At 35.6% G+C, this 16,568-nt stretch overlaps 1 protein-coding gene across 1 annotated transcript; it reads left to right on the top strand.

Annotated features, from left to right (window-relative positions):
• The first annotated feature begins 128 nt into the window (after window positions 1–128).
• On the top strand, window positions 129–16,363 carry LOC117781528. Its single transcript, XM_034618296.1, has 3 exons — window positions 129–957; window positions 15,951–16,003; window positions 16,066–16,363. The coding sequence occupies exons 1-3, from the start codon at window positions 789–791 to the stop codon at window positions 16,195–16,197; spliced, it is 354 nt and encodes a 117-aa protein (XP_034474187.1). The 5' UTR covers window positions 129–788; the 3' UTR covers window positions 16,198–16,363.
• The last annotated feature ends 205 nt before the right edge of the window (window positions 16,364–16,568 follow it).

Here is a 16,568-nt window from a genome sequence, read left to right as displayed (position 1 = left end):
CCTAATTCCATTGTATTTTATTTGTATATTTAATAATTTATTCATATTATATATATTCATGTAAAAATTTGTGTGTATATATTTAATAAATCTTTGTTGTTGGTAATTTAAATTTATTTAAAATGCGCGTCATGCTCAAACGACAGTTGAATGCACTCGCAACTGCTGATAATGAAAGAGAGTTAAATTATAAATTGTGGAAAAAGATTATTTTAATATACTGGTAGCTCATTTTCCGTGTTCTCAATCAAAATACATTTATCAACATTTATTTATAAATACATACGTATATAAAAATTCCTTTCAAGTTATTTTCTTCTAATGCAAATTCAAATCATTTCTTTGAGTCATGAGTCATTTATTAAATTTTCAAAATTCCTCGCTTGCAAATGACCTTGAATTGCACTTATGTACATATGTACAAACTAACATGGGATACATACGAGCTGCATATTTATTTCATAGCCGCAAATTATTCATCAGCATTTTATCAGGATATCAAAACCGAACTGCACCGAACATCTATAAACAAAAACACACAAACAACAACAACTACATAAAATATAGAAAGCAATTAAACAAATGCAATTAAAAATTATAAACCGTTTGAGAAATCTAAAAGTGCGCACGCGTTGCAATTTTTCAAGAGCAAAAAAACTCACAGCAACAACAAAAAAAATAAAAACAAAATTTCATAGTAAAAACACAAAAATCAAAAAACACATGAAACAACACAAAAACAAAAAAACAACAAGCTTACTTTGCCAAGAAGCAAAAGCCGAAGCGCAATGTTCGCTAAAATTGTAAGGGTAGAAAGGGATAGCAGCTGTTTGCCAGCCGGCTGCGGCCGCGGCGTCGGTTTGGAGCCGCTAAGGACAAGGGTTCAAGTGCAAGGAGGATGCAGGACACCGAACGGAGTGCAACACACAGGAACAAGGACGTATTTTGCCCTGTGTGGTGAGTATTATATACATATAAGTACATATACAGTGAACAGTCGCTAGAAAGTACAACAAATCAAACTTCACAATTTCATAATTGTAATTGTAATTGTAATTGTTTATGAAATTGTAATTGTTTATGAAATTTACATACGTCAACATTTGCTATAGAATGCATTTCATTTTATTGAGCCCACACTGTAATGCGTATACGCCGTGTGGTGAATTCAGAAAACCGACTTAAAGCGTCGCTTGCAGTCGTGCAGCAAACTATTTTTAGTCTAAAAGGGAGGCTCCAGAATCGACTCCATCGCCCTTGAACCAACGCATTCCGTGGTGCAACAACCCACACAACATATTTAGCCAAGAGATCTAAACGCTTGCCTCAAACCCAGACAGACACAGCTGGAAACCAGTTGTTGGTTAGCTGGATATGTCAGGCCAGTCATGCATTGATTCCATTCTCATGCTCGACAGCTTGCCCTTAAATCCCAATGTCCAAATGTCCCTGCTTAGTGAACTCTACATATTTTGACATTGATTTTACTAGCATGTGGGTGTATCTATATAAGTGTATCTATGTGTGTGTTGCGATTGTTTTGTGGTTTCCAATTGCAGCGTCGCCTCAGCTGTCAGCTGCATTTGCTCTTATGTCATGCAATTTGACTTTGCTCGGTTTTTTCTCTGTTTAGTTGCCAGTTAAAAGCCAACAAGGGATGCCGCTAACTAAATTGTTTACAGTAATTTTCAGTACATAAACCGCATTGAATTACGTTTATCAAGTAACATTCAAATTGATGTAAATTGGAAGAGTTCTGTCTCAAGTGTCTTTGACTTATTTCTTACGAAAAATGCTGCGGAAATTTAAATGTTATACGAAATTTGTATAACTGCTGAATAATTTAAGTATAAATAATGTTCAGATTTCTAGTAGAGGTACTTCTAAGAGGTTATATCTAAAAGTTTTGTAAGTTTGATTTCTTTATAATATAAAATTAATTGAATTAATAATGTATTATGCTGATGGTTAACATCGAAGATGTTTTAATATATTTTCGATTTTTGACCTAAGTTTTATTCTAAGTTGGCCGACGGGAAAAACATAACGCCATGAGGTAAGATACTTACTAATGTAAATATCTAAAATATGGAAAATTCATTTAAAGTCTTTTTAGACTTATTTAAGTTTGACTTAAATCCACTTGATTATATGAAATCATTCCAAGACTCCAAGAAAATATAATCTTTCAAGCTTAGAATATGCAGACATAATTAAAAGGAAATTCTTTTATTGGACACAATAGTATAGTATGCAATCTTGCTTAAAATGTATAATTTTATTAATTTACAATGCAGCCTATTGTAGAATACATTTCTGATTAATTTTTTTAGAGAATATTTTGAAAGTATGTAAATGGGTGTTTGCCGATTATAACTCATTATCTAATGAATATATTTTTGGTACCTGAGCAAAGATAATTTAAATTACGGTTAAGATAGGATGTTATTAAATTTTGAATGAATTAATAATGTTAAGTTTTCAAACAATGCTAAGGCTTTTTACAATGCACTTCTTTGTTTGAAAAGTCATTTATAATCCGGGAACATGAATATGTTGCCTGTGTATAGTAAGATTTGTTAGTTGGTAGATTATAATCATTAAAATTATAATAAAATTGATTTGAATTCAGCTGCTGTCAAAACTGATACGATACAAAAGCAAATTAATTGTAAATTGTAACAGGGTGACATTAAAGGCTGTAATAATAGTAGCAACAATTGATATAAAAGTAAAAAAAAAAACATGGCGATATTGAAATGCAAGTAAAATGTGAGGAATGCCAATGCACAGCGACTACGACTTACACTAAAATGCAGATGCAGATACAAAAAAAATATCTGACAATCTGTAGATGTATGCTAGCAATAGCTATAGCTCTATAGAGCTCTTTATCTGTATCTTGTATCTTGTCTGTCTGTATCCGCTCAGTTTTGTTTCATTCGGTTCGTTCTATTCTGTCCGTCTGTCTCTCTGTGTGTATCTATCGAAAGCATTTTACGCTTTAAAAGGAATTTTGTAGTTTATGGATGCAGCGAGAGGCGATAAAAAGTGCCTCTGTCACTGCCTCTGTCGCTGTCCCAGTCCCAGTCTCTGTCTCTGTCTCTGTCTCTATGACTGTACTCCGAGAGCAACATCAGCAACAGCCTCATCAGTTGCTGCCGCCATGGCAACGACGTCATCGCCTTTGCTGGAGAATATCGTGAAGCAGAGGCACCAACAACAACAGAGAAAAGAGGCAGCAATGGCGGCTCTCTCATAAGCGAAAATCTTAAAAGAAAAGAAAGAAAACTTGCAGCAACAACAATGCAGTAGTTGTTGCATGAACAGTGAGTCAAGTCGGTGACTTGTGCGCTTTGTTGTGTATCTCACAGATACTTTTATTTCTATTCCTTTGCCACTACTTCTGGTTTCGCCTCATTCAAGCATCTAAGCGCACAATTAAAGCGCCATCAGGCACTTTTCAATGGAATCTAGCAAAGTATTTCAATCAGAACATGTTTTTCTCATCATACAAATTACTCATACGCCACGTTGTCGAGGGCAATAGATGAAGAATGGATTTAAAACCATAAAACTAAACATACTTGTTGTTTATGATATATTCAAAGATGGAAATTTGTGAAATATAATATATAAAAATTAATTTGTTCATTGAAAGAAATGCTAGAAAATTTAGAGATCGTAAGTTTAGAATCAATATGAAAAATAGAATTTTACTTAACGTTTCTTATGTTTATATATTTATATTTATCCACGTAATTTATATTAACTTTCATATCATAAACACATTCAAATCCGCATTCCTTGATTAATTCCATGTCAATAACCAGGGGCAACATTACAGCCGCAGTTAAAAATAGCCACAATAATAACAGCAAACATAGAAATGTAACACAAGTTGCCCTCTCAGCTAGTTGGCCATAAATTTGATAATTCAAACCACAAGCACTTTTGCAAATTGTGTACACGCCGTGTGTGCACACAGAGATTGAAGGCAAACTGCACATTTCCACATTTCCGGATTGTCATCAATAAACCAACTATCATAATCCCAAACTCTGTGCACTCAATGACTATTAGCTGAAGTTCTCTCTCAGCGCCACCTGCTTGCATTTATTTGAGCCAGGTCTTTGCAATTTCGGTCGTCGATTTACCCCTAAATTATGGCTCAATGCTCACGTGAGTCGCTTGAGTGACTTCTGGACATAGTTGAGCAGGAATATGGTAGCTCTCTATTATCTTTTCACCTGAGACACACAGTTAACTGTTCTTGAGAATTGCAAAAAGGGAGAAAAAAAGATAAAAGCTGAATTTTTAGAGCGTAACCAAAACGGGACGTTGTCTTAATGTTTGACTCTGTTGGGTCATGACTAAGCTTATATATGCGAATTTATTAACATATGGAGAGGGAGGAGGAAAAGTGTGTGAAATAAATAGAAAGAGAGAGAAAGAGAGGGGAAGATACTGCATTTTGCCCATAAATTTGCAACTGCAAATGCGTTGTAATGAATGTCATCCGTTCATTTAAATTATGTCATTCAGACATGCCGAGTATATATTCTGACACACATTTGCACAGTCGACTCATGCCATACATACACACACAGACACAAACTCTCACAGAGATACATATACACTCTCTCACACAGAGAGATATCTAGAAAGCCCAACTAACAACTGCGCCTCATTAGTAATAGCAAACTGACCCCCTCTACCTTCCCGCGCATAACCCTCTAGCCAATACACGCTTTGTTTCCGTTCTATTCAATGCGACACCCTACAATAAATTCCCCTCCCCCTGCCTACTGGCTGGCCCCATCTCCTCTCTTTACACCCGCACAATGCTAACTCTTGACTGACCAATAAAAACTGAGAGACGTTCTGCTTGAATAGTTGTTGCTTTTTATAGCTATTTCTCGTGTTATAGCCAAAAATAGTTGGGCATATTTGATAGATGATATTGATAGAAATATTTTCCTTCCTTTAAAAGTGGATACAATTTAATAATATTATAATAATATCATTATCTTTATAAAATTTGGTTTACCTTAAATTTAATAATGTGTTGGACGAAGACTCGATATTCATAGTTATGTACATTAATTCCTTACAAACGGATCTTTTAAATGTTCCGATGCTTATTTTATACTTAATGCAAAGTTATAAATAAAAATGTTTAATCAGCCAAGTTACACTCATTAAATTTAATAATTGTCCCACAAGGAAACATTTTAAATCTAATAGAGAATATTAAAACAAAGTTGAGTTGTTAAAAATTGTTTATATATATTAGAATGCATCGAATTGTATGGCCCAAAAAATATTCACAAATGATACCCCATATTCGTATTGTACGGTCAATTCTAAGATGTTTTCACCAAGAAACTATAGTTCTAAAATCAATTCCAATTCAACGCTTTTTGAGTTGAAAAACGTGGTTTTTTTTGCTATTTTTATCATGAATTATTACCTAATCTTTAGTATTTTTTGTCCAATCTTGACAACATTGGTATCAAAAATCGGCCAGGACTTTCAAATACAAAGACAAATTGTCCTTAAAACATAATTTTCGTCCTGGCAAGGACTAAACACGCAAAATTGTTCAACTCAAAAAGCGGGGACTACGAATTGATTTTCGAACTATAGTTTCTTGGTAAAAACATCTTAAAATTGACCGTAGATTACGAATATGGGGCACCTTTTTTTTTCGAAGAAATCGATGCACTCTTATATATATATATTTAATGCTATTTCGCTATTCTGTACACTCTCAATATGAGGTTAATTTGAAAAAAAAAACATTAAAGTCCCCATACTTTTTAATAAATCAATGTAATATTTTTTATATTTTACAATTATTTTTATTATTATTTGGCTTTCAGCACCCCAATCTGGGCATTGCCTGATGATCTTTTACCATAGAATTTATTTATTCTATAGCTTCTGGATACTTTTTTGTTTTACCAATAGATTTATACGGCATTTCTTAAAATGTTTTATTTGTTTTTATATGCAAAAATAATTAATTTAGGTAGGTGTGTATTCATTTTAATTAAATTATGTATAGAAATTTTTGATAATGATATTCCTGTTAGTTTTTCATGGAGAACGCTTATTGTATTTAACGTGCGACATTTTATCATAAATTAAATTAATTCATTCTAAGATTGTTACTGAAAAAAAGTTCAAGTAGAGCTAGACAAAAACCGCATTAACAAGTTGCTCATGTATATCTCTCGCTCTATTATGCGCTCTCTCTCTTTCTTTGTTCTCTTACTATCTCTCACTTTACTATTCTCTTCTTTTGAATTATGCAAAATGGCCGTCCGCTATTCGCATCGGTTTGTCGCATTGTTAAATATATTTTGTTGCTAAGGCGTCGCAGCAGATATTGTCGTTGTTGTTCTTTTATTTTTTTCTCATTAATTTCAATTTGCTGTTTAAATAGTTAGTCGCATATTGTGCGCCATTTTATTGTCGTCTCGTCTGCTTTCATACTTGCCATTTGCCAGTTTGTCATTTTGTCAATTTCCATTTTTCGTTCTCTCGTTTCAGCATTTAAAAGTGAATTTTTTTTATATATTGAAGTTTTGTCCAGTCATTAGATAGTTACCATTTATAATTAATAGTTCCTAAGCGCTTCAAATAAAAACTGTAATACCAAGCTTGCAATTAAAATGCAACAAATAATAGGCGCAAATTAAATGTAGATATCAATAAGATAAACAGTGGTTTCCATATCATAACTTATTTCATGTGTCCTTAAATTATATACAAAAATTGTATAATCGTAATTGGAATGCGATTTTTTAGATTGTTTTGAAAGTAACATTTAAAGTGCATTTCATATACAATATAGTTATCAGATATCAGCATATCATTTACCAGAATTTCATTAAAATTTCTCATCACGCAGTCTGAACAATTTCTTATAATAATCATGCATAAGCTGTAATCTTGTCACACCAGCAAATCCCCATAAAAATCAAGAGATTTTTGTCTTTAAATTGCACAGAAATTATATGCTTGAGGTTACATCTTTTTGCTCCGTTTTAAACTGTCTTTCTTCTATCTTTGCTTCGGCTACCTGCATAACGGTAAGGCTAATTTATGTTAAAAATTGTGGAATGGGGAATTTTGTTCTAAAGCGCAAGGCGGAAGTTGCTGCTGTCCAAAGAAGCCAATTGAATGCAATAACAGCAACAGCAACAATAAGCGAGTGTTGAACAAGTGGCAGGTTGCAAGTTGCAGTTTACAGGCTGCAGCTTGCAAGTTTTGTGTGGATTCTTATTGTTGATAGCCGGTGAAAGGGGCATGTGGATGAACAACCGTTGGCTTTGTCCAATTTTTGGTCTGCACTTGTTGGTCAGCATTAAAGAGTTTAAAGGCAAAGGCCACCTGCAATTCGCCAAGTCTGAAGCGCAAAGCTCAACGATATCAATGGGGATAACCGGTTTGTGCATTGTTAATTTTTTTTCTGTTTTTTGGGGTACCACGCGGCGTATTCGTAATTAGATTTACGTTTGCTTTCAGTGCTCACTAATTGGACTAAAGCTTCAGCGCATTGCATTCGCTGCAGGGCAAAGCTGAAGTGGAGTTAGAGCTACAGCTGTCGTCGAAACTGATACACTGAGAGATAACCATTATTTAGATGTAGTCACTTTTGTAATCGAAATATTAATGGTATTTGTAATTTTCATTCGTTGCTTAAAACATTAACATTCGTTGCTGTCAAAATTATCGATTGTATAACGCGATTTAAGAAAACGAATTCTTAAATTTAGGATTTTTATTTCAGTTTTTCATGCACTTTTGTAGTCCTAAGCTACCTGTTTAATAATAATAAAATATATTGTAAAATCATACATCGTTAAACATTAATTTCTCATTATGTAAAATAAGTATTTTGCAATCATTAGAGTATAACTGCCATTTTTTTGTAGCTTGGTCAGATGTAGCTTCGAGAGTACATGGTATTTTAATACATTATATTCGATTTCAAACAATTTTCGAAAAAAAATCTAAGATAAAGTAATTTCTCCCTACTCTTTTTAACAATCAATTGAATTTAGACAAGTTTTATTGAGGATATTTAAACTGATTCAACAGTTTGTCAAATTAGTAAATGCTTATCAAGATAATACCGGAGTTGACCCTTATTACAGGGTACAAATAATCAATGTGAACCATAGGAACCGCAAGTTGAGGCAATACCGAAACATTTGTCCATGGACAGGGACAGGGAGTCGACTCGATGTTGACGTCGAGTCGATAATGATGGAATTCTGGTTTAATAACGTTCAGTGATCCTCAAATGACATTGTCTGTCCGCCATTCGTGTTGTTGTGCCTTGCTGGGGTGCCACAGAGTGTTCGATGCGATGTACGATGACGTTGCAGTTTTGCTGATGTTGCTGTTGTTGTTGCTGTTGTTGTTGCTGTTTGCAACGTCAATAAACGAGTTTTGAGGCCTGTCCCTGCGCCGCCTCAAGCCATGCGAACTGGCCAAGCCACGCTCTATTGGAGTCGTGGATGGAGGGGAGTGATTGCAGGGTGGCGGGTATTGAGTTTGGTTTCGACTTTGGTTCGTCTACCTTCTGTGTGTGTGTGTGTGTTTCACTCTTTTTTTCTTTCCTTTATTTATGTAGCTTTAGCGTTGCCATGTTGCATAGGATTTTGAACTCGTTTTGTCGTCATGTCACCCCCCGTGCAACCTCCTCGCCTTGCCTCACCTCTTGCCACTCTCGTTAACAGTTGCACTCCATGTGGCGCGTCCATAACCTAACCTAACTTTTTTATAGCCTCAAAGCCGGAGATGAAATAGCGTGCGGCAAATGCTTTGTTAGCTGTTTTTTTTTTTAATTTTTTTTTGCTTCCCCTTGTTGTTTCACTCTTTGTTTATTTTCTGGGATTTGTGTTCCTTTGTTGCTAAACGTTTAATACTCTAACCCGTTGTTCATTTGTTTACTATATCCATGAGCTTTTGTTTTTCACTAAAGATAATACAAATTATTATTGTTGTTTACGGTTTTGTTTTACTTGCAAACTTAGTGAGTGTTAATTGTTAAATTAACCTGCATTGTAAGCGGGTGAATGAATAATAGATCAATTAACCTTATTGTTTATGAAAGACTTGACAACATTACAAAGTAAAAATTAAATTTTTCACAATTCACTTGAATTTTTAGGAAAGTTTTAAAATTGTTTTCAATCAAAATAAACAAAGAATTTTATGGAATTTCCAAAAAAATTTAAGATTTAAATTAGTCTGAGTGAGATGGCTGTATTATATTTTCTGTATTAGTCAGCTTAAGCGTAAGTGCAAGCAAGTAAACTATACTGTTCGAAAGGAAGCTATAAATTAGCTAGATAATAAGCATCAACACCTTTGTTGTCATTTACTTTGTGCAAAGTATTTACTATTTTTTGGTTGACTGTAGCTTAAAGTTTTACTAACAAACTCAGCTTTTTATTAGTTAAGTTTTCGCTCAGTTGACAAGGTTTTTCGCTGTCATCTTCGTTTTTTGAGTGTGGTATTCTCTTAATGGAAATAATAGCATATTTTTGCATAATTTATTACTGCACACACACGCACAAGCACACATGAGTAACACCCACATATGCAGTCATAACTCACTCTGGAAGAAGAGGCTTAAAAGAGCCTTGCAAAATACGCTTCCCTCTCTTTCTGGCCAATGTGTTGTGCGTGCCAGAGTATGCCAAATAATTTGTGGCACATGTGAGTGTCAGTCAGCCTCATTCGTTGCAAAAGCAGCGTAAAATGCAATCCACAACAATGAAACGAAAAGACAACAACAATAACTAAGGAGCTTGCGTATTTCCTGTGTGTGAATGAATAGCAGCAACAACAACAAAAAACGAGTGCAAAATTCAATTTGTGAATATTCTGCAAATGCAAAATACAAAGAGAGCATAAAGTTTGCCCAAAGAGAGCGCAAGCTTAGCAAATGCAGGGGAAAGCTTTTACGCGCGTTCGCTCTCTCGCGCTCTCTCAAACGTTGTCTCTCTGCATCTTGTGGGTCTCTCTGCTAACGGCGCTGCACGTTGCGTGTCATTGACCTTTGAAATTGCATTGCATGTGGCTTCGCTTATGTGTTGCCTCTGCCTCTGCCGCTGCCGCTGTCGCTGCTTTGCTTTTGCTACGTCATTCTACGTTATTTCTGCCGACTGTCTGCGTCTGTGTCTGCCGTCCTTTTTTGCAGTGACTTCGTCATCAAGCTCTTCTTCACACACACACACACACACACACACAGAGATGCACGTGTCTGTTGTTTGTGTGCTTGCCATAACATAAAATTATATTAAGGCAGCTAAAGTACAAAAAACCAGCGCTGCTTATCTGCCGCCTTCCTCCCTGCTCCCACTCTGCGCTCAGCTTGCGTCAACGGCTGCTGCGACTGCGACTTCGGCGGCTGCTTCTCTTTTGTATCTTGCAAGTTATTTTAATATCTTCTTCGCTGCGCTTTCAATATCTTGCGCTTTTCTTCGCTGCTTTTGCTTTTGCTGTTGTTGTTGTTTTTATTTGTTTGGCCCTTGCGATTTAATTTAACGTCTTTGCTAATCGCTCGATAGGAAAACTTTTCCTACTCAGAAGCCGTATGGCAATTACGTGAACGGGCGACAGCTCTCGGCCAGAGATTCACAAAAGTCTCATTGTCTGAGTGCACGCCCTGCCGCCAAAGCAACAAAAACAACAACAATAACAACAAAATCAGCAAGAGCCGCCGGCGCAGAAGTTCATTGAACGCCCCGCAGACATAAAGCAAACTCAATAAACGAACGCACAGCGCAAATAAACATCAGCCAATAAGAAAACGAATGAACAGATACAAATCGCAATCGGGCAAAAGATGCAGAGAACCAACGCAAGACGCAGCAGAAACAGAAACACACAAAAAGAGAAACAGACAGAAAGACAGAAACAAAAGGAGGCACAAAAGAGGGCCTAGCAGTTGTGCATACCACACACACATGCATATGCACACATATCACACAGATACACTTACTTACACTTGCAGATACATTTACTGATATTCTGCATGATTAACAGAGCTGTTGATGGGCCATAAAACTGAATCGATCGATCATAAGTAATAGCAGGTGTCCAAAAGCAATTAAATATGAAACGAATCAAGAAGAATTCAGTTAAGATTAAAATGAAAACATGTTCAGAAAGAGGTCTGTCTGTTAAATGTTTCATTTGTTTCTGTTGTTAATAATTTTAATTCCGGTTTCATAAAACAGTTGGTAGGAAAATTAAGAAAAAACGATTTACATGTCAATCTTCAATGTAGTGATGTACAAGGTGCGGGAAAAATGGACAGCGATGGGGAAAGAAAATTTAATTTTCCAATTTTGATGCAAAATCAAAATAATAATAAAATTTAAATTCGGCAAGGAAATCGATTAACAACTGACAAAGTTACGACAGATTTAAGTTTTTGTCTATACTTGAAGAATGAAATAAATGAAAAGTGATCAAAAGACAAATTTAATTTTTCAAATATGATGCTGAGTCAAATTATAGATAAGTTGTCGATCTTTCATAACAACGGATTTATGTACTCTGTTGATCCTCAAAAAAATAATCGACTTAAAGTAGTCATTAGAAATTAAGCGACATGCTTAGAATGTTTAGGTCGTCAGAGAAGAATATTAAGAATATAAAACGAATAGTACATATACTACTACTACTACTACTTACCCTACACTACACAACACAACAGTGATATCAGAGTTGCCTTCACATTATGATTTAATTGCACAAAAGGTCGGGGCGTCAAGATTGTGTAATTTGTGAGCAACAAAAGAGCAGTCATAACAAGAGGCAAGTGAATGGTCAGACTCGTACACAGACCCACAGACGACAAGCAGGAAGAGAGGGAGTGTGAGAGGAAGAGGGGAGCATTAAAAGGAGCAGTGAAATACAAACGAATTTTCGAACAAAAGGAGAGAGCGGTAGCGTAGCCATGACGCGACAACAACCATGACCCACACCAACAAACAGGAAGCGAAACGGCAAACGCCAAAACAACTTTGCCAAAAAAGCAGCAACTGTAATAAAAATACATGCATATCAACAGCAGAGCAAGAGAGCGACTGACGAACAGAGAGAGAGAGAGTAACATGGAGGGATACAGTGTGAGGTGGAGCGTGACGTTTACTCGCTTCAACGCCAAATTTCAATTACAATTACCAACACGGTCCGACGACAAGAGTGCCGAAAAATAGCGAATCATGTGACGTAGACAACGGACCAAAATTTGTACATTAAATTTATAAAGAGAGCAGGAATAGTGTGAATGAAGCATAAACTACTCCATATACTCCACAGTAAATGAAGCCAAAAAAAAGCATAGTCAACTAAATGTTTTGATTAAATCAAAAATGTTGACATTTTCACATGCAAATAAAATATATTTTTGATGCACTTTTTTTGATGCACTTTTATTTTGTTTCTTATATTATTATTCTGGTGTATAGTTTTTAAATCAATTTAAAAAAAGGAAAAATAATTTTCGTCGAATTGAACTATTTTTAAAAATAAGAAAACAATTATATGCAATTTTATTTTGTCAAAACACTTTCTTGACTAGCTGTATGTACGTTTGTCTGTATGCACATACGTGTATATGTACTTATACGTATGGCTATTAAAAATGGCTGCTAACATGGCTGCGAACACGAAGGCAACGCAACAGACAGAGACGAAACACATTCGCACACACACACACACACACTTGCATATAACTCCAGCATTTAAATCGGAGCAACAGCAGCAGCAGCAGCTCCAATGCTGCTCCACGAATGAAGTTGCAAAGCGGAACGCGCAAAGGTTAATCAACTCTGCATTTGGCTTTGCCAACAAACTTCCCAACTCGCCACTCGATGCTTTTTCAAATGGCAGAAGAGTCGCCTCCGACGTTGACGTCTCCAACTCAGTTCCTCTCTCCGCCGTGCAGCGCCAATGCTGCCATGTTGTTGTCTGTGGCACCACAAGCAACCAAAGGAGTAGGCAGCGCGCACTAACAACAATCAGCAGCAGCAACAACAACAACAACAACAACAAGCGGCATCTAATTGAATTGCTTGCATGCGACGTTTATCTCACTGCATCCATCTATGTGTGTGTGTGTGTGTGTGTGCAGCTCCCATGACAATGGCATTGAAAGAGCAGCGCACAAGCAAACACACAACTTAGACACAAGAGAATGCAAGCAAGAGAGTAAGAAATTGAGAGCGCACACTTTAGTTTGAGAGCCAGTTGCAGTTGGCTTAAGAGCGCGCAATTGCAAATGGCGTATTGCATAATTTTGTGCAGCTGGAACTCGTGTAGGTGCCGCAGTTCCCTGTGTGTGTATATGTGTGTATATATGCATATTTGTGTGTGTGGCATTGGCTTTTTATGCGGAGGCGCTTTTGGCCTTGGCTTTTTTTTTTTTATTTAATATTTGCTGTCGAAAAGGGAATGTGTATTTCAAGAGGGATTAAATACGTTGGCACCTAAAAGCCAGAGGCATAAAAAGGACTTTGATTTGCTTTATGAAACAAAGGATGAAAATGTATGAAACAAATGTTATAAAATTTGATAATAATTATAAATAGATTGGGTCTTTTAAATATTGGAATTATTATTTTAATACATTTAGAGTAATCATTAGAGTAATTGAATTAATAAAGCAAAAAAAATTATGATATAAATAAAATATGTTTTATAATAAATAGGTATATGCAAATTATAAATTAGATCTTATAGTTGTTAATTCAGCTTGAAAACATGCATACAAGACTCTGAAGTGGATTTAGCTCAGGCATTCATAAAACTAAATTTTATTTTGAATTGGATTTCTTTTACATTTTCTAAAAATACGTTTTAAATTTTCAAAACTAAAAAGTTTCTGAATTTCTGAAAAATTAATGCCGTTTTAAAAAGTGACAGATTTGGCTTAAATTTGATAAATTTTAAAGTTTCAGGGTTCCCAATCTGCCTTGTTTTATTTCGGTAATGTTAAATTGAATAACTGCCTAATAAAGGTTGATAATTGAATATTTTCTAGTTAAAATTTCAACAGCTCCCGTTCACCAACCATTATATTTGAATTTTTCTTTAAAAGTCCATTGGCTGCTTTAAAATGGAATGGCCTGAATTATGCAGTACACAAAAAGCAGCTGTAACTACACAAATTAAGCAAACAACTTACATATTAAAATGACCACATACAATACACACCCACATACACACACATTTGCACAGATGCAAGCTCATTCAGTCAATATGAAAATTAATAGCAGAGAGTTCATTATTCATTCAAACATTTACACATCATTGCGCGCAGTCGGATGAAAATTGTTGATTAATGTGCAGTTAAATGAATACCAATATTATTTTCGCAACGTTGCGTATAAGTAATAATTGCATTTTTGTTTAAGGTTTCCCCAGAAAATGAAGTTAACTAGACGGAATATAAAAATGATGTAGTAGAAGGTAGAAATGTACCAGGCTTACGTGGCGTATGCTAAATATGCTTATGTTTATTACATTTCATTTTGTTAGTATTTATTTGTTTTCTTATGAATACAAAACTATGAGAAGTACTCGACCAAAATCCAAATATAATTGCAGTTTACAAATGCAAAAGTTTTTTAAGCTGGCAGCGATTTGTAGGAGAACAAAGTTGAAACTAGAAAAATAAAATACAATGCGGGCAACAATCAAAAGCAGAACACAAACAAAAAGTAAACAAATAAAAGCTAAGAGCGCGGCTAGAACAAAAGAGCGCAAGAAGCATGCAAAGAGAGACAGAGAGAGAGAGAGGGAGAGAGAGAGGGAGAGAGAGAGAGGGAGAGAGAGAGAGAGAGCAGAACTTTAGAGAACTTTGGCATGCAGGGGCAATGGTAATGCAAAGCTCTCGCTGTTGCTGCCGCTGTCGCTGCTGACTGAGCTGTTACCGGTTTTTTTTGCGCGACGCAACGTCAGCGTCAGAGCATAAGTAGGAAGGAAACCAGAAAGCGCACATGTGTTTGTGTATGTGTGTGTGTGCGACTTCGCTGCTCGTTTGTTGTCTGTGTGAATTTGTTGAGGCAGGTCCTGGCCAAAATAGGTACAGCCAACGAACTGCGCTCAGACAGACGTCGCGGTGTACGTGTATGTGTGTGTGTATGTGTGTGTGTATGTGTGTGTGTATGTGTGTGTGTGGTGCTGCCACCAAAGAAACATGTGGAAGTGGCAGGCCAATGGGTGAAGACGTAGCAGCATTTTGGCAGTGTCTCTGTGTGTATGTTGTACATATGTATGTTGCATGCAACAACAGTAACAACAGCAACATCGAACAGCAGGCACAACAAACATGAGCAACATATAGTCAAAACATACATACGTACGCTCAGCTGCAGCAGCGTTGACAGCGTCTCTGCCGGCAGCGACTGCGCTGCTGAGGGCGCTCAGTGGCATTTCAGTTTCAGTTTTGTTGTTTCGAGCATTTGCCGTTCAGGAAGCGCAACGCCAAGTTGCCCAAAGAAGCAAAACTAAAGGCTAAATATATATAAACATACATAGGTGCACACACATACATATACATATATATAACAATGGCTATAACTATGTCTATGGCCATTAGTTTTTGCTCAGTTTGTCTGTCTGTTGTAGCAGATTTTACCATGTTTTTGCTTATTTGTTTGTGTTTTTTATGGGCTATGAATATATAATGCACTTTTTTTGCTGCGCCTTTGTTGCAAATTGAATTGGAACTTGCAACAGTGGCAACAGCAGCGGCTTACGTTGCCAGGAGACAAATCTATTGAGGATTAGGGAAAGCAAAACGAATCTCAGCAGAGCATTAAACAGCTTCAAGTATTTCCAATTAGCCATAGGTAACCAGCTAAATAAATAAAATTATTTTAATAGAATTCTGCTTTATTTCTTTACAGTTGGAACACAGCGTCAACAGAGGAAACATGCAACTATCTTAATAAAAGGATTTGTTATTATTTCAATTAAATTTATTATAACATCCAAGTTAATAAATGTTCTTTATTCTTGCAGATTTGTGAAAAGAAGAGAAGGACGAAGCTAAGGAATTTCACAACAATGCAAAATGTTTGCGTGTCACAAAGAGGGCAAAAAAAAAGTACAGCCAAAAGTCAACGCGACAAGCGAGGATATAAATCAATATGAAATTTCAATCCAATGAGAAATGGTGCATACTTACATATGGACCATTAACAGAAACCCGTAAATCCGAACTTGTGCTGTTTTATATCTGTTACAAGACCGGCATTATGGGAGTCTGTCAATGCAAACAACTGGTTTTTGGCAACAACAAAAAGAGTTCTAAACTAAAAAAATTAAATGAATTAAAATAGCTGTAAAAGTTTAAAGCAAAACACATAAAAAAAATTAACCAGCAAAAATTAATCAAAACAAAAGCAAATATAAATCTCATAAAATATTAAATAATGTATAATAATAAACTAAATGCATATGCAAAATTAAATGACAATATAATATAAATATTTTAAATGCATATAATGGAAAATATGATTATT

The sequence above is a fragment of the Drosophila innubila genome (genome assembly GCF_004354385.1).
Source record: "Drosophila innubila isolate TH190305 chromosome 2L unlocalized genomic scaffold, UK_Dinn_1.0 4_B_2L, whole genome shotgun sequence".
In the NCBI taxonomy this organism is placed as follows: Eukaryota; Metazoa; Arthropoda; class Insecta; order Diptera; family Drosophilidae; genus Drosophila; species Drosophila innubila.
Note: the sequence above shows the minus strand (reverse complement) of the source record. Positions and strands in the feature narration are given on the sequence as shown.